The 20,869-nt window shown below is 26.8% G+C and overlaps 1 protein-coding gene across 1 annotated transcript; it reads right to left on the reverse strand.

Moving 5' to 3' along the window:
• Positions 1-2,623: 2,623 nt before the first annotated feature.
• On the reverse strand, positions 2,624-11,895 carry LOC113557927. Its single transcript, XM_026963463.1, has 3 exons — positions 11,746-11,895; positions 11,335-11,679; positions 2,624-3,059 (listed from the first exon to the last, which is right to left on the reverse strand). The coding sequence occupies exons 2-3, from the start codon at positions 11,583-11,585 to the stop codon at positions 2,624-2,626; spliced, it is 687 nt and encodes a 228-aa protein (XP_026819264.1). The 5' UTR covers positions 11,586-11,679; positions 11,746-11,895.
• Positions 11,896-20,869: the final 8,974 nt, after the last annotated feature.

A 20,869-nucleotide genomic window follows, 5' to 3' on the forward strand; every position in this document is an offset into this window, starting at 1 on the left:
CCGTATTACTCTATGATAAATGTATAAACAGCCCCCCCTCTTGCAAGTTGTATTTATATACTAAATTAAACCCCCTTTTCTTTAAAAAAAACCTGGTTACGCACCTAAGGCCAATCGCCAAGACTGCAGTATTATAACCATTAAATACTAAAATATAATATACAATACAAGTAATGTATTTAATGTAGTGGATTAAACCATTTTACTATTTCAAACATATTACATACCTACAATATTATTATTACTTTATTAACGACCCTCCCACACTTATATGTATATTATTATATATTTCCTATGATTATCCTAAATATAACGCTCTGGTTATATGAGTATATGATATGTATTCGTATAATATCGTGTCATATATAATTTCTGCTGTTATAGACCGTATTTATTAAATATCTATGGGGTGGCGATATCTGCATATTCATATATACATAATAAATATACCTATATCCTAAAAATATGGCTATAAAGATTAAAAGCAAAGAGTGATGATCATAATATGTCCAATAGTAACTGAAACATAACCTAATTTATCTTTTCGTTTGCAAGTTTGCTTTCGGATCATACACATTACTTACACAAAACTTCATCGAGATTTTTATCATAATATAGCCATAGACTATTCTGGTGATTGCATGCAGCTGGTATTGAGCGTTAAAACATGTACATTACTATCACAGTATCACCACATAATAGATTAAATCAGAATGGAAACTCTGGCCGCCCAAATTTTAGTTCCCCATATCGAGAGTGCTTATCTCTGAATCTATTCTGTTTTGTTTTGTAAATAAATTAAAAATTTTAACTGTTTAGAATCAACTGTCTACTGTAAACATACCATCCCTAATCTTGGTTGGTTATTAGTGTATTTTGTAAATATGTGGTTTTTATGGTTATTTAAATATTTTGTATCAAATATATGTCAACACCGCAGAATTGATGAGCCCTTGTCTCTTTTCAATATGATGGCCGAGTTATATTGGCCGACCATATTTTTGGGCAGCCGTAATAAGAGCCGTGTATTTCTTTTATATCAGTTTCTATTCTGATGTAATCTATCCTGTGCTACCAGTTAATAATAATAATTGAGTACCGGCCGTAGGTGTACATTGAGTATGGTATATTAAGCGTAAAGTATAAGTGCGCTGAATAATTAATTTTCCACATACCCATGGGTCATAGTGAATGAAATTATGTAATAAAATATGAATATGAACCTTTTAAATTTAAATTTATTATTAATTCAATAATCAGCTACAGTCGTTTTATAAACTATCAAAAACCTAAAGTATCTCATTACTCGTTAGTTTTTTCTTAAAGTCGACGACTAAGTATATTATATTGTTATTATTATAGATGTGTTCCAAACTATGGTACGCCAAAAATAACAATATTATAAAATGCGAAAATATAAATATAAACTTATTTTTTATTTAACGATGTGCGTGGCAGACCAAATAATATTATTTTGTGTATAAATTATTATCATACTATTGTGCGTTGTTTTTAAAGATTTTTTATCTCAAATCGCGAAAATACATCAATAAGCTGCGCAATAAATTTCGACACGCACATCGCACGGAAGTAGATAATTCAAAAAATTATAAACTAGCTAATTTTTTACTGCTCTATCATTTTGATATAGATATATTGACATTTTGAACAGTAAAACAGTTCTATATTTAGCCATAATATATAGTGGTGTGTTACTGGATCTGTAATAAACACGAACAGTATAATATATACTGTGTTCCGTGAGGATTTACCGATTGCGATATTTCCTGAAATAATGGAGATTTCATAATTCTGATTTTTTAATAAGATTCACAAGAGACAAGAACTACAAATATTTTATGTTTTAATTTATTTTAATGTTTTAGTAAAAAAGTTTAAAAAATATATGTTTTATTTAATTATTTAAAAAAATAATTCAAATAGTCATTTTGTAGAGTTAATTTTTCTTAAAATATGTTTTTGAACATTGCGAACTACACTGAAAGCGTTTGCCGGTCGAACCAGCACGCAGGGCACAATATGTTTAATGATGTATTAATACCACTATCGTATTAAATAATTCACGATTTTTTTTTAACTAGAAAAAATATTAAAAATTAGGAGATAATGAAATGAAATGTTAAAACATCAATATTTTCAGAAAATGAACTCTCAAATATGACTATCTAAATTTTTTTTGAAAATAATTAAATAAAAAAATATATTTTTTAACTTTTTGAAACATGAAATATTTGTAGTTCTTTTCCCCGTGAATCTTATTAAAAACCAGAATCATGATATATCTCCATTTTTTTCAGGAGATATCGGTAATAGGTAAATTCTCACGGGACACCTATGTATTATATATCTATAGCTATAATGCTCTATCCATAAATGCATTTAATACGTAAAACAAAGTTTGGAAACCACTAACAAAGATATTTTTATGTAAATTTATTCATTACCTTTATTTCATATACGCGTATCTATAATATGTGATATTGTATGTGATGTAAAATATTATCATCTGATTTCAGATAACTATTTGATTGCCAATTTATATGTTAACAGCCCGTCTCAAACAAACACACACCCACAATGGAGTGCTCAAAATATAATAATTTTACGCATATACCTTTTTATTGACGGATCTCACGAGGTCGGTGGGACTGAACGTGGACGGCGCGTAGCTGTTGTGCAACGAGCTGGAGTACCTGCTCGGCGACGGCAGCTGCGACGTGGACGCCATGTCGCCGACTACCACGCACGTGGACAGCGACCGCGACGTGTTGCCCAACCGGCCCTGCATGGTGGTGGCCATCAGCAGCACGTCCGAGTTTATGCGCAACTTGTTTATGGCCAGCTCGGAAGCGCTGTGTGGCATGCGGACGTCATCGTTGTCCGCGAGCCAACACCCGGTGTCCATGTTTGTCGCGTCAGCGATGTCGCCGGTGCTGAAGCTCTTGGACAGACCCAGCGCCGACTGCAGTGCGCCGCAGCTTTTTATCAAATCGTTCTCTTCTTCGAACCACACCGAATTCGTTATGTCCTGCGACATCCTGTTTCAACACGATACAATAATATAGTTTAATTATTTAATAGGTAAGGACAGTAAAGTAGATATGACCATATACTTATAAAATATATGTTCTTTCGCCGATCTATATACATCTATACCACATTGTAAATGGCTCGGCGCAAGAAGGGCCTTGATTAACGAAATCAAGAAGACCATTATTGTTTGAGATTTTTTTGATTTTTATTTAACTAGACTTAAATTATTTAAACTATGTCAAATCTGGAAATGTTTTTACAATAATTGCGAGTGGTTTTAATGAGGTAAATATAGAATAAGATAAAATAATTTAACTACATTTAAAAAAATTTGAGGACTTGAGTAAATGAATCACCTAGTGATAAAAATTTGTTTGGGAATTTAATTTTGAAATGCTAAAGATTTAATGAAATTGATCAAACAATTTCGATTTTGTCAAAATTTTACATTGGACCTTATTCTTACATCGAGCCAACAAGTAGAATATAATATAATACAGTGAAATCCCTACGATCATCAGTTACAAGTTAACAACATATTCTGGCGTACTGCTTAAAATGAGCAAAACGCTAGGTATCGACATGAATCCAAATAACGATTGTATCACATTAAATTATTAAATTATAAGTAGGTACGTTTACAACGGAGCACCTTCTTTGCAATTGGTAAAAAAAAAGGTATACATACAAATTACGTTACACTATGGCAGGGGTGGCCAAACTTTTTTGGCCGTGACCTACTAAAAATATACTTCACCTTTGAGGATCGACTTCCATAAAAAACCTAACCACCGTGATTAATTTTCGTTTGCGTAGCCTAAAAATAAATTCTAACACTATCGAATTTGAAATCGTTTGCGATCGACTGTTTGGCCGCCCCGGGGTCAGGTATCATTGATATATTTATAAGAGGATTCTGAGTTCTGGTATTATGTTGCGAGATATAATACGTTAGGTTATAAATAATTATGATAAACATTGATGGATTTTGTTTCCTGAATAATTTTAATTCAGCTTGATGTTTAACATCATTGCTGTCTAGTATAGATTGCCATCGAAGAGTAAGTCATTGTAATTTATGTGTTAAATTCATTACATACAAAAAAGATTCTAATAATTGAAAGATGGTCTGTTAGCAATCAGCACAATATATTACTAAGTACATTTGATAATGTCATTATGTGAATGAAATATAAATATATGTATTAACAGTTTCAAATAACAATGAATAATACTTTAAATTCCAACAAAATAACTAAATTCATTTTAATTAAAAATTTAAATTTTAAATACGTATTAATAAATGTTATGACTTTCTATTTTCGACCAACTTAAAATATCATGTATAGAAAATGCTTATATAAACATTTATTAAAATATAAAATATCTAAGATTATTTGATTTTTATTTACACAAAACACTATGACTTTAAAATGTTGACCTCTCAAAAGTAGCTACCAGGTTAATTTTTTATAAGAAACCACAAATAATTGAAGATCGAAGTAATTTTTCCTCTACTTTTTGTGCATACTGACAAAACCACACACACACACACACACACACACACACATTATTGTAAAATCAATACATTCATAGCTCCACTTAGAATATAAAATAGGTAGATATTGATTGCATAGTAAAATATATATAATTATGTGAAATATTCACAATATAAATTAAATTTGAATGAAATACATAACCTGAGTTTTGTTATCATATATGTTAAAAGTTTTCAACAAACGAGTGTGTAAATAATTAATTAGTTCGCAACTCCTACCCAAAAATGTAGTAAAAATAGAAATGTTTACAAATATCATATATACAAAGTGTCTAAGTTCATCTTTATAATATGATAATATATAATATATATATGATATATATATATATTATCATATTATCATATGAACACATACAAATTATTTTACTTTTAAAATGTGAGTTAATTAATGTTTTAAAATTTAAATAATACCTATGTGTTGTATGTACGCATTAATTACGTATTAATATATACTAGATATTAAAATGGATAAACAAAAATGATTGGGCATTCATTCTGACTTAAATAGCATTTCAATTTTTAGGTACGTAATAAGATAAATACCTTAAATATTTTATATTTTACAATAATTCTTATAATATTTGGTACACAACAACTACGTAATTTGTTATTAGACTGCTTTGAAAATATTAAATAATAAAAGGATACAAATCCGAAAATAAGTTTATCTTAAATAATTACCTAAATATAAATAATTTGTTTTAAATTCTTATGATTCTTCGATTGTTATTATATTATGTTCTATTTTTAGTTGTGTAATTATTGAAATCATTTTATAAAATAAGGCACGCACGAAATATTTTTAACCAATTACCTACTGTTTTTGAGTTTTCACTAGTGTTGTTATACGTATAAAAATAAATTTAATCAAATTGTAATGATAAAATAATAAATTGAATCAATCTAGTTATGTCAAGGACTCTTATATTTTTGCTTATACCATTGATTATAAATGTATTAATATATATTGTATAGGTACCTACATATAGTAGTATTTATAATAATTGATGTTAATACTTAATTGAAAAATTCAATTTAAGTTATTACTAATTTTTATTAAACTATTCACACATTTAACTATACTTTATCATGCCATATATATTTATGCATACAATTATTTTTTATTAACTTTGTAGAAGATATGCTGTATTAAAAACGTAATAATGCTTCATCGGTCATTTAGTGAATAATATTAACATCATAAAGAATGTAGAATAATTATCAAAAAAATACTCCCAAAAAAAAAACCAGTTAAATAATACTAGTTGAGTTAGTAAAAATTAATATAATCAAATACCATATTGTGTTTGAATTACCTAAATAAATAAATATTAAAATGTTGATTATTATTAATCATCCCTGACAAAAATGTTTGAAAAATCAATAATTAATACATATTTTTTAATATTTTAAATTATACTAGGTATGTTATATTATTTAAGATCTTCATACATAATAAAATAGTTTGTTTTAATTATGTACGAAGCACAAAATGGCATGTCAAGTATAATAGTCAATACATGAACAAAATTAACATTTACACTATGTTTAACAAAAAATTGTACATGGAGAGTGCTCTAGTGAGGCTCTGTTATAAGTGGGTTTAATTTGAATTCAATTATATATCAATGTATACAAAAAACTATTCTTAGCAGAGACGGTCTATCAGCCTAAATAAATAAAGATATTTCATAATAATGTTTTTGGATATTACTATTAAATTTATTTATTTTACTTATTGTATTATAACGGTAGTCGGTAGGTAGATTAAATTTTATCCGAAAACATTATAAGTACATTTATTATATTATTAATATTTAAGCATTAAACCAATGTTAAATATGTATACAATATCATATTATTTTTATTTACTTCGAATCTCTTTCATTAAACAATGTAAATACTTAAATAGTATAAATACTATAAATAGATATTATCTAGGGAATGGATTTCTTTGTAAATACATATTTTTTTATTGAAATAAGATATGTTTGGTTTGTTAAACTATATGTGATTTAGATAATATATATATAATACATATATACATATATACATATATACATATATACATATATACATATATATATATATATATATATATATATATATATATATATATATATATGTATTTAGATCATTTCAATTTAAATAAGCCTAATTTCATCTTACACGTTTTTTGTATTTTGGTATAAATACTTATTTTTACATTATATTTGGTAAATAAGTAGGCATATAATATTTTAGTAGCTTTTTTCTCTATTTACGACGATGAAAAACTTTAAATTATTTATGTAGCTAATAATTTAATGGATAATGTTAATTTGTAAAAAAAATTAACCTACATTGTTGCAAATTGTTGTTCATAAAACATCTGAAATCGCGAAATTTGCTTTTGTCGGACGACCCTCGTTTTTTATTTTTAAAAAGAAAAGTTCGGTTTGGTCCTCTAAAAAATATTTTCTTAACTTTAGCGATGAGTAATTTATTTCAGGGAATTTTTTTCGTATATCTTCAAAAAGACAGAAAGACGTCGACGAATACCGAACTGTCAAAGAATGAACATTAATTTATAGAATAATTTGAAAATTGATTAATAATTTGCTTTTCGAGAATTTCTGTACTTAATAAGCACACTTTTCTTGATTGGTTGGTTTGGAGTGTTTCAATAATGACATATTATTAGTCATATATTTCCCATTAACCAATTCGTGTTCTCATCTAATGAAATCAAAATTGTATTTCCTCTTTATATTGTCTTTTATTTTATATTTTTAAATATCGGAGTACATATTGCTCACGTAATTATTACACAGCATATTTTCATTTAGAATATCTCTATTCATATTTGTTTCCAAAAATAAACGAAATTCTAGATTATTGTTTTTATGAAATGAAATATTGGTGGATAACACGTCCTTCCACAAATCATTAAAAAATTATGATTTTTTGGAAATACTACATGGGATATAAATTCGTTTAAAAAGTAATAGAAAATTAAAATTACGTGACCAAAATTTAAAAATAAAAATAATTAAAATTGTCTTTTAAATGACCAAACTCAACGAAATAGCAATACAATAAATTCTAAAAATTAAAAAATTAAAAACTGCAAAAATTGCACTTAAAAATTTTAGATTTTAACTCATACTTTCATGAAACATATTTAGCAATAAACTAAAATAGTAGAAAAAAATTGCAAATGCAACAATGTAAAGCGTATAGGTAGTATGTAATGCCCTACTATTATATAAAAAAAAAATTTTTAACTACAAAATAAATTTTCGTAATTTTTACAAATTTAATTAAAACTCGAACTTAAAATACACATACAAAACTAATATTTTTATACATATATAAGAATTAATAATCACTTATGTGGATTAGTAGATCCAGTGAATAATTTTTTATTCACATATAACGAAAACAAAAAAATTCAAATAGCCAATTCTATGTAAAAGAGTCAAAATATTTTGGAAATTATAATTTATAATGTAAATATTTGGAGAAAATTTAAAGTATTTATGATTATTTAGTTTTGAATTAAAACGAAATAACAAAAATTATTCAAGAAGAATTAGTTTTTATACAAAAAATATTTAATATCATAAAACTTCAAACGTTTATGAAAAATTAATTTGACTTAAACATTTTTTTAATATAAGTTAAAAAAACTTCTAAAGAACCTTGTATTAAATATTCATATCCTAAGTATGAATGTTATTCATTTTTAACTAGAAAATAATTTGATAAACTTCGCAATTTTGGGAATTCTGTTAAAATTTTAGTTTCAATGCTTATAAAAAATCTTAGTTGTAGAATATCGTAACTAAAAAATATGTTTTAAGAAATGTTTAAAAACAAATATATATATAATACAATAAATAATAAAATAAAACTGTAGGTAGGTAAACAATTTTTACTTACAAAAATATTATTCAATATTACTCTAATACTATTATTAAATAGATTTAGAAAATCAATTTTTATTCTTGAATGCAATCAAAAATTATTGTTACTCTAAAATTATATGTTATTAAAAATGATCCATACTTTATTAAATATGATTTACGTCGATTATTCTAACTTAACCTAAATTTTTATTATATAAATTATCTAATTAAATATGTGTAATACATTTTTTAGTTTTCGATATAATGAAATTATAAATAAATTCACTCAACTTATCGCCGAAGGGTAGTTTCGTCTTGAAACTTTTCTTATATGTTATTGATTATGTTGTCACAAATGAATTATAACTACCTTTATTGTGTACCATATGGCATATGTATTGATTATTTAAGAATATAGAAAAATAAAAAGTAATTTAAATTTTAACCCACAGTAAATTTAGTAAAATTAATAAAAAAAAATTATTTCAGAAAATTACAATTATAAATATGTGTGTCATAGTTTATTTTATACGTGTTTATCAACATGATGTCAAATAAGTTATTAATTATAAGCTCATAGACAATATTTTTTTACTCTATAGGCTATATGGCCGTATAGTGATTATTGTTTTTAAACATGGTCTACACATTCTACAACCACTATAGACGTATTATATCACACTTTAAATGAATTATTGTTAAAATTTTCATTTAATAATCTAATAACGATAGTAATTAACTAACATTAAGGTACTGTTAATGACTGCATACTGAATAATATAAATTGGTACCTGTGTATGATCTCATACTTATAAATAATAAATATAATGTGATATGTTTTAGATAAAATAAAACTATGTTTTTCGTTTCGCTTATTAAATAATTATTGTTAAATGTATGCGTAAAGATCCAAAATATAAATTATAAAATATGTTTTCTCCGTCGACCATTATTTCATTTTTTGATTTTAATTTTCAGACGTATCAAAATAACATACTCATTATTCATTATTCACTTAGGTATTTTGCATTATATATATAAATTTCGTATTTAGGTAGTTGTTTCATAAGTAATAAATTACGTTACGACCTTCACTAAGTCTTAATTAATCAATTTCAATACTATTTATCTGTGTATAAGAACTATAAGCTATAACTAATAGGTCGAACAAATAATATTTTGTCCGTATGTACCTATTTACTCCGTAAATTAATGTTACAGTGAACGATAAAATATGCGAAAAATATCACTTCGTAATAGGTATTTAAAATCTGATAATGTCACTAATATAATATGGAGTAAACATGTTTAGAATACGTATTATCTATAAGTAACTTACGTATGTGTCAAGAACACCAAATTTTACAGGACGGCAATAATACATTTTCCAATTTCATAGAACATATAGTTCCAAAGTTTAATATCTTTTCGTTGTCTCATCGGTTTGATTATAAAACTTTATATTAAAGATTAATTAATTAAATTATTTAAAAGTAGGTAGCGCTGTATAATACACATAGAAAGTATATTAATAAATTATAATTTATACATTTTTTTGAATTAAACCATAGCTATATGGGATAATTGGAATTTTGTTGTTCTTAGTTATCGACGTAAGTAATTTAGGCACTAAAAATTATTAATTGTTTGTTAGCTATAGTATCCTAAAATGTTACAATATTATAAACATGTGTATATATTATGTCAGACATTGTTACTTTATAAAATATAAATACGAAATTAGTATTTATATCAACATTATGATGCTGCATGTGAGGACATATTATTTATTATTATAAAAGATTGTATAAAATTTGATTTCTCTCAATGCATTTATAAACCAAAATTTATAAAAGTAATATATTATATAATTGTTATAAATTTATAATATGTGTGCTCTTACAGGTCAATATTATTAATAATGTATATAATAATGTAATGTAATATGTCAATTTTACAACTATTTTGTGTGGAAAACAGTGGTTGTTTTAGAATTATTTCAACATTTGAGTGATAAAATCAACCAGACTTTACTCAATGAACCTATAAACTGAACTAAAAAAAAATGAACCCACAATACCGTTACCTATTGCAGAATTTATAGTCGTCAAATTATGTATAATACGTAACGGGTAAAGAAGGGTGTTGTAAATAATTAGGGTAAAGTGAAAAGTATAGCCCAATATTACTTATAATGTGCGGACACAATTTTCGGTGGTAAGTTATTAACGAATGAACAAAGTGAATTGAATCGAATAATTGTTAAATGAAATTAAAAAAAACCTTATTCATACATAGGGCACTAGGTAGTATTATAATGTTTTAATAATAGTGTGTAAATTACCCAATTTTTCAGGGTGAGTAGATAAGGGTATGATAGATGTACACGTAAGCACACAACTACACAAGTGCAGTTACAAAAGTTCCACAGTAGTGGTTCATAGTTCATATCGTAAGAAACTAAGAACAAATAAAAAAATAAAAATAATTTGTTATTCTGTGTAATATTTTTGATCAAATTTAATATTTTTAGTTGATTGGTCATTTTATTAGGTTTAAAGTTATCGTAGAGGTTCGTGTAGAAATAACACGATAATTTATGCTTATAATAATAATATTTTGTGTAAAACGTTGAAATCGTAAACTTTTATTCGGTTACTGTGCACAATATGTCCGGACAATGTATAGACTATTATCGTTTCTACTTTGATCACTAAAACCGTGGGCAATGTGTGCAATAATACTCGATTTCCAATGCTTAACCCGCGACGAAGCGTTATATTAATACAATATAATATAATGTAGTTATTCGTATTATAAAAATTTTTATACCTTTTAAAAAACGCTTCGGGATAAGAGCTGGTAACGCGGTTCAAGACGACGGCGGTGGTGGCGTACGGCTGTTGATGTGCGGCGGCGGTCCTGGAGGCGGCGCACGACGCCAAGTCCTTGTCCCTGGACGGTGACCGTGGCATCCGACAGCCGGTGGCCATAATGATCGGCAGGTTTTGGCCAACGCCGCCGCCGCCGCCGCGGTTGTCCTGCCGGCGACAAGACTGCAGTCCTCCGTCGCTGGACGTCATCGTGTGCGACCGCGACCAAGCTAACACCCACGACGGTATTTACGGTATATATACCGCGATCTAACCGTTCGTCAACGATGACAACGCCGTGTATCTAATAATATTACGTGTTTAATTATTATACTTATATTGTTATACGATTAATAAAATAGTATTATACGCTGTGCAGTGGTGTTTGTTTTGACGCAGTACGGTCGCGACGACGGGTCTGACAACTGCAACTTGTGGCGCCGCGCACTTTAGCGCGCTTTCCGTTCCGGATGAGACCAGTGGAGAATTGCTGCGGCGGTAGTGCGCGTTTTCGGGCCGACGGGCGCGTACTGCGTTCGTAGCCGAGCCGGGTCGCGCGTAACATAACAACAATACGACTTAAATCGATAGTAGAGAGACTACCGTAGGCGGCGTCGGCGATATCGGCGGCGGCGTATCAAAATACATTATATTATTACTGTGTATACAAATTATGATGTCACGTCCAGTGTGACCGTTTCGCAGGGACCGCCGAGTCAGAATAGGTCATAATATACTATACCATAATATACGATCGGGGTTGTGAATTTTAATACACGATAATATACTTAAAAAATAATTTTGAAAAACACCGTTTGCATCGCACCAAAATATGTATTTAACATTTTTTTTTTCAAATGCTTAAACGTCTTTAATTATACGATTAAAAAAATTATTAAATTTATTATTTGGGCATTGCGCAAGTCCTTAAAAATTATAAGTAAAATACTGATATATATAAAGATAGCTTGTAAAATAAAAAATAATGCATAAAATCTGAAAGAAAAAAAATGTTAGTTAATGGCCGGAAATTATTTAAAATAGGGTAGGAAAATAATTGCGTCCCCGAAATAGGTTCTATAGTCATATATATACTACGTAAATACATGAAAAATATTTATTAGTATAAACTTATTTTTTTTTAGAATTCCTTTGATAATATCTAATGAGGATCCTTGTATTAAATTGTTTTTACAAGTACAATATTTTCGGAATTTTAACTTCAAAAGCTTAAAATAAAAATTATCCCTAGGTATATATTTTCTATATTTTTAAATTTCTATAAGAACATCTTACATCAAATTTTTAAATTTATATTTGTTCATATTTTGAGCATATTGATCGAGCCTAAAAATGCACAGATAAATACTTACAAAATTGAAATTATTTCTTAAATCTTAAATTCTTATAAATAACTTAAGATTTATCTAAATATTTATATAATTTTGTTGAGAATCGAAAATGATAACATTAGTAACAGTGGAATGTTTCAAATCTCTGGTATGAATATTAAATGATTTATGAGTTTTTTGTAACAATACAATTTGCAAATTATCGCGATTTTTACAAATGTTGTCAACATTTCAACTTTAAGCGCTCACAAAAAATTATCACATTTATTAAACATATTTAATGCAGTAAACCTATACTTTGTAATGAGTTATACACTCAATACCTATTATGCAGCAGAGAGCAGATCTGATTCCCTGATTTTTTAAGTTCTCATAATATTTTTTAAAATTGTTTTAAATACGATAAATGATAATGCAACCACAGACGGTTGACACAATAAAATATTTTACTGATCATAATATAATTTTATAAATATGCAAAACCAATGTTTTATTTATTTATTTAATTATTTAACAGGCTTAATCCGCAATAGAATAGTATAATATCAGTCATATTTAAGAACTCAGAGTTCCCACCACAGATATGAACAGGACATTTTTTATCCTCTAAAATATGCTAATTTGCACAATAAATAATAATTGAAAATCTATATACTGCAAAATATTTAAAAATAAAACGGCTTTTAAATTCATTAGACTCAATCTAATTAATTTCATTTAAATTCTAAAAATACATTCAAAGTTATGTCTATAAGAAGGTAATACTTATATAGTTTGAGAAGTAAGGAACTATAAGTAAAAATATTCAATTACATTTTTGTCACTTATTATATTTTTTTAAGTTTAAATATTCTAATAAAATGATGTTAAGTTTGGTTTTGCAGACTTAGAATATAATGTTATATTATGACATAATATTATATTGTCAACAATACGTCAATAAACTATTATGTTTCCACTTTTAATAGAAAATCAGAAACATCGTGGGCTGTAATGTCAGAAACATAATTTACCGTATGACAATGTAGGTATCTTAAATCTGTACCCGGCTTTATGTAATTTTAATATAATTTTTCACTTAAAAAATATTATTATACCGTTTTACTACCCATCATAATAACTGTTATAATACAGGCCTAAATAATAATTATTACGATGATTAATTTTTAACCTAAATACTGAGAATTTTTAATTTTAACCAAGTACTAACTTAATCTAATTCGCTATCCAAAATCATACTCAAAGTTAAAAATTGAACCATTTTTTTGACTACTTATCATGTATAAACATCACAAAAACAAAGAATAATAAACACTATTTAAAATTTAAAATTAATACATATTAAAAATACAAAATTGTCACCAAAAATGTATATATATATATATTCTGAAACATTATAAAATTATTCTTAACATGAATAAATATATGGTATAACTGGTATAAGAGTTGGCATTATATACAACAGATGAGGTAGCCAACATGAATAGGTTCGCGGGGCACACGAATGAAATTACTTAACAAGTCATGGGTTCCGATCAATTAGTATAGTTAATGTCATCTTTTGGATAGAAAACAAACGGAACTTCTGATAAGTTATAAACACTTTACCAGGCGAAAAATGTACATAAAATAATATGTGTATATAGCTTAAAATTAAAATATGTCTTTTATTAAAAATATTATTTTCCACTAAAAGTGACATATTTTCGTTTAGTGTAGCGTATAGAAGTTAGTAATTATGTGGTTATATATTATATAGTTCATAAAAATGAAATTTCCATCAACTAAATAATTATAAAAACTTATGACGTTTTTATTTATTTATTATTATTATTTTTTGTCTCCTTTTGTCAACGTTAACAAAATATATTTTCATGGTTGTCAAAATGTTTACTTAACGCATTGGTCCGGAAAATAATTAATAAATTACACTAATTGTTTTGGCCTGGAACCACCGACAGTAATGAAAATATGAAATTACTCTTAATCAGTCTTAATACAATTCATGACCAATAACTATGTTTAAAACATATTTCAGACTTTTCACCACAGTTTTAGTTTTGTCACTTCACGTAAGATGTGACTCAAATCTATTAGCACAATGTGCTGTTCAGTTATTGAATGTAAGTAATCTAATTCGAACCACGGTTTATGTGACGACAAGTCCAAAGGTTACCCATAACTTTCGATCAGAACTTTTATTTTCTATGCACCAAAACTACAAGCCTGCATTGTTATTGAATGAATTTCACGTGGAACTATTCAATCCAAATCTATATATTCTACCACACGCGTACTTAGTTGCCGCTCATAATACAACCGATTTAGTTGATCATTTAGATACGATTAACGTGACGAATGCTTCGTGGCGACCAGAAGTGAATTTCATTATAATCTTAGAAAAATTCACTGAGCTATCTCAACATAAACTAGAACCTGTGTTTCAGCGATTCTGGACCAAAAAAATGTTCAAGTCGGTGTTACTTATACCAGCAATTGATGGGAATGCAATAGAAGCGTTTTACTGGTATCCGTTTCAAAAAAGGTGTGGTGAGTATCACACGCCAATACTGGAGGATTTGTGCACTCGAGGAGATAACAACAACAGTAAATGGAACGTATTTAATGTATTTGGAAAAATAATACCGGATACGTTCAACAACTGTACAGTAAACATAGTCGGTTTTCATTGGGCGCCGATGACTTTGCTGTCAAATCAGACTCCGCGGACGATGTTACACGGCATGGATGTAGAGGTAGTCAAGTTAATGAGTAGGATAGGGAACGTTAAATTGGAGTTTCACGAGGTCGAAAATAATCAACGATGGGGTGTCAAGTTGGAAAACGGAACTTGGAATGGTGGGTTTGGTGAGTTAAGCAAACATCGGGCCGACTTTTTGATCGGCGGAGGAATTCTAACAGCTGAACGTAGGGAAATGTTTGATTCTACACCAGCACGGCAAGTTATTCGATTTCCAATTTACACTCCACTGCCAAAGAAGTTGCCATACTGGCAAAACATGTTAAACGTGTTCTCCGGCAACTTTTGGCTAACGCTATTTATCGTGTTCTTACTGACATCTGGTCTACTCTGGCTATCTGGTATTAATTTACCATCGGAGAGACGTGCGTTTTCCGACTGTGGTTACTGTCTCATTATTTCTTGGGCAATATTGTGCAGTGTAGCTAGTGGACAGCAACCCACATCGGTGTCATCGAAAATGATTTTCCTTTCATGGGTAATATACATGTTGCATATAAGTGCTGTATATACGTCAATGCAACTGATATACCTATACAAACCAAAGTATGAGCCACCAATGCGAACCATAAACGATGTTAAAGAGTCCGGACTGACGATATGCTGTGTACCGACTTTTATACCAATCGCACATTCGATGGATAAAGAAAATTTTAACTTGACTGAATATACACCTTGTATCGATATGGTAGCATCTGCAATAAGGCTTTTGAAAAAAAAAGACATTATCATACTTGATCCAGAAGACCATTTCGAGGCCTTGATTTCGGGCTCAATTAAAAAAGTCAATAAAGTAGAAGAAGTGGTTATTGTGTACAATATTGGTATATTCATGCAGAAGGGGAATCCGTACAAAGGTATACTATCTAAAGCCCAAATCACAGCATATGAAACTGGATTACATGACAAATGGAGACAAGATGCAGTACCATCTCGTCCAATAAAGAAAAAAGGAAACATCAAAGTGAAAAAATTGAGTGTTGATGAATTACAGGGTGCGTTTATAATACTAATATGTGGACTTGGCATGAGCTTAGTGATATTCTTTTTTGAATGGTTATTTGGACCAAAATAATTTATTATATCTTAACCTATATTTTATATAATACACTTTAGAAATAAATAATATAAATATGTGCAATAGTAATCAGTAAGTTCACGGTAGCCGGTAGGATTGCAAGAATTTATATGACAATTGTAAATAAAACTTTTAAAAAAAATTTAACGAAATAAAATCTAAATTATATGTTAATCGCGCCACATTATTATTGATTGCTTAAGATAATACCCATTATTGTTTTGAAGAAAAATCAAATAAATAAACGTATAGAATTAGAAGAGACATTTTTATCACTATATAGGTATTAAATGTTTTTAATAAAACTATTAACTATAATAATACTATTAATATTTAATACTCATAATTTATGATATTACAAAATACAAACTATTATTATTTATTTGAAATAAATAATTATAGTTTCTAATAATTATAAATTATTTCATACTACGGTAATATTACAATAAGTTACTATAATTTTGTAGGTGGAAAGGCATTTGAGTTACATTAATATATTTTTTCAAATTATTTTGAAATATAAATATATAAAGAAAATAGTAATTATAATTTTAAATCTAAGAATATGATTACAAATCGAATTAATCATGTTCGGAGATGTTACCAATGGGTGACTTCCTCAAAAATTATTTTAATTATATGTTTATTTATAATTTATATATGTATACAAATTACTAAATGTGCTAATGAATGTACAGATATATTTTAGTGACAATATAAATAATAAAAATAAATTTCACTTCGGTAGTATTGTAAAATATAATAAAATTATGTATAGTTATTAAAATTTTAATTTAAGACTCCTAATGTACATAATAATATTGGCGAAATAATTTAAAAAATTTTAATTTTAATTCAAATATAATTTATAATATTATCAAAAATATATTTAGAACTATAAATGTATAATATTTATAACACTTATTTGAACAACAATTAGTTAAATGTGATTATATTATAAACACAATTGTACTGAAGTAAGTAATGTGTATAGGTTAATCCTATAAAAAGGATTATTATAAGTAGTAATCGCATAAACTGAAATATAATACCTCTTATATTGAGGCCCAATATCAATCTATTTAAATATTATAAGTACACGTTTGGCAGATAGATTTTAAAGATTTCTTATTACGTCATTTATGACAGTTACCTAAATCACTACTTACTAGGCTTGTTATAGAGTCAATAGAGAGCTATGTTTAAGTTTTATCAAAATAAGATTTAATTACTTACTTTTAAAAGGTTTAATCTACATAGTATCAACTGTATATTTTTGGAATTTGTGGCTGTAAGTTATAGGCACAGATACTAAGATTATTGTATAAAATGTATATATATTATTTAAAATTTAAATCACATTAATATTTTGAAGAATGCGTCCATAATCAGACAATACAAACAAAATTAGTAATGCAAATTTCATGTTTTTAATTTTTTTAATTATAACATGCGGCTTTGACATGTAATATAAATTATTTAAGGCTGCATGGGAATTAATGAATTAAAAGTTAAAACGTCAAGTTAATTAACTCGTTGTTTTTTTTTCAAATTAACTTTTAACTTAATAAGTTACTTTTTATTTAAGATTAACGTATTAACTTCAAGTTAATTTTATTCAAAAGTATCTAAATTAAGTTAATTTTCGTCCAAAGAATAATGCAAGAATAATTCAAAGTTTTAGAATTTATTTTGGAAAATTAGGTTCTTTGATACCTAATTGATACTTTAATTTATCATTTTAAATAGTTTCCTTGATAATTTTCTTGAGTATAAAGAAAAACTATCTAATAAACATAAAGCAATATTATGTTTCTGGGATTTTTATTTTTGCAAATTAGAAAATTTTAACTTTAAACTAAGTTAAATTACTTTTTTTTATATGAGTAACTTAATGTTTAACTTAATAATTTTTAAATAAATTAACTTAACCAGTTAAAAAAAAACTGTTAAAATGGCCAACCTTGAATATATATTACATAAATATAATAATTGGAAAACCATTTTATTGTAATAAAAAAATTAATATATTTACAATATACATTGTACAAGCATTGTACATATATATTATATATGTACTAATTTTTCTTAAAATATGTAATAAAAATCCAAAATATTATGTTTTATTTAAATATTGAAAAAATGTATTTGTAAATTATATTAACATAATTCTTTCGGATAGTATTTTCATCTAAAATTTGTTGCCCGGTATATTTCTTTAAAAAATCTGAGAATTTTAATTTAAAAATTGGAATATCCAATTAAATTAGCATACAACATAAATCGTTATTAAAAGCTAATAAATTATTGGAAAACGCAGATGGCTCTGATTTCAAGAAATTTTGTTGAAATTTATTTTTACGATCTCTATTTTGTTGGTGCTTAGATGTAGATTATATACTGAGTAACTGAAAAACGCTGATTTATTGTTACTGCCTTTTCTTAGCATGGACAGAATACTATTTGTCCATCACTTTTAAAGTTTTAAATGACACGTTAGAAAACTCTATAAAGTAAAGTAATACACTTTAGACTTCGATTTCATAACTTTGGGGGTTTTCAAAATTAGAAACTAGACATATTATATGAGACTACGTTGTAAATGTGGCTACGACACTACGAATTGTATCAAAAACGATTGTCGGGTACCACTTCCTTATTTTAAATTCGTATCGTCCGAGCCGTAGTATATCTGAACTAGTTCTAATCTATACAGTGGTATACCGGAAATAAGTGAGTAAATATCATTTGGATCACGTAGAATATTTAGTGGTGATCAAAAATGACTTATCATGTTTTTTAGACGAAGCAGATGTTTAATGAACGAATATTTATCGTCGTAAAAAATCAATGAAAAAATCTAAATTACTAAAATATATACAAAATATGTACTTATTAAATAATGTCAGGCACTATAATGGTGATAATATATTATACATTGTATCATTGACTTATTAACAAGTTAATAAGTCAATGCACTTAATCAACATGCAAGATCTAAAAAAAAATGATAATAAAATCTTAAAAATAAAACTACATTGTTAAAGACGTGGAACTTGGGGGGCTGCTTAAAGTAAAGTTGTGGGTGCTTCAGCACCCCCTAGCACCCCCGTAATTTCACCACTGACTTATTTACTGAATATGTAAAATAAATATGTGTTTATTTCAATAAGAATGACCTAAATCGTATCTACACATTTTTATCAGATTTAAAATATCTTATTCCAATAAAAATATGTATTTACAATAAATCCGTTCCCTAAATATATTGTATAAATGTTTATAAAAATAAACAATATTCGGTTTTTTGATAATAAAATAAGTAGGTAAACGCTTTGCTGTAAAGTTGCAGGTGTCAACTGTCGACAATCGAGTCTACCTTTATATTGAGAATTGATAATAAATTATTGGTCAGAAAAAATGATACTGGCGAAGTCGATATTATACACTATTTATATAACTATTTTATTTTACTATTAGTAACATAATAGGTTAAATTAATTGTTGTAAAAAACATTGCATTGAAAAATATCGTTGTATGTATAAAATATAATAATAATACGATACAAGTTTCAAGTATTATATTTCAAATGAGTTTTTAATTTCAACAATATAACAACTTATATATTCCTTATAAGGAACCTTGTATACAATTTTCAAATACATATTAAATTGGTATGAATAATATTAAACATATTATAAATTGATAAGTACGTAAGTACCTACAAAATAATATTTATACAGTTTCCTAATTTTAACAAATATTGTCAAATTTCAAACTTTAACACTTATAAAAAAATATTGTGACTTTCTATTGTTAATATTTTTAAATTTGTAATTAAAAAACTTGTGAAAAATATTTCATTCTATTTTTAAGCTTTTTTTACCAAAAAATCATTGAGAAAAAAATTAAATAAAACTGAAAATATAGAAAACCTATAAGTAACTAAAAAAGGAGTAAAATATTTTTAAAACAATATTATGTTTAAAAAATGATAACATAAATATTAAGTGAAAAATTCAAGTATCTACAGTTATTTATTTTTGAACCAAAAAAAACAATAGGTATCGATTTTGACAAAATATAATTTTTTGTAAAAATTGTCGTTTTCCGTTTTTTCTCGGTTATTCTTAAAAAGTATTAAAATGTACCCAAGTTCTAACTACTAAACTTCTAACTACAGTTTTTCTACTGAAAAATATATCTTTATACATAAAAAAGATTGGCGGCAAGTGTACGCTGTGAAATATATTTAATGATATAGACTAAATAGACCGTTTCTCTCAGCATCAACAACCAAAA

This window comes from Rhopalosiphum maidis, chromosome 3 (assembly GCF_003676215.2).
Source record: "Rhopalosiphum maidis isolate BTI-1 chromosome 3, ASM367621v3, whole genome shotgun sequence".
In the NCBI taxonomy this organism is placed as follows: Eukaryota; Metazoa; Arthropoda; class Insecta; order Hemiptera; family Aphididae; genus Rhopalosiphum; species Rhopalosiphum maidis.

What these genes read in the sequence shown, in the direction of transcription:
- LOC113557927 (XM_026963463.1), bottom strand. Translation starts at nt 11,585, where the DNA reads ATGACGTCCAGCGACGGAGGACTGCAGTCTTGTCGCCGGCAGGACAAC. An exon ending in CCCGAAGCGTTTTTTAAAAG is followed by an intron (nt 3,060 to 11,334) that starts GTATAAAAATTT and finishes GTGTTGAAACAG; the next exon opens with GATGTCGCAGGACATAACGA.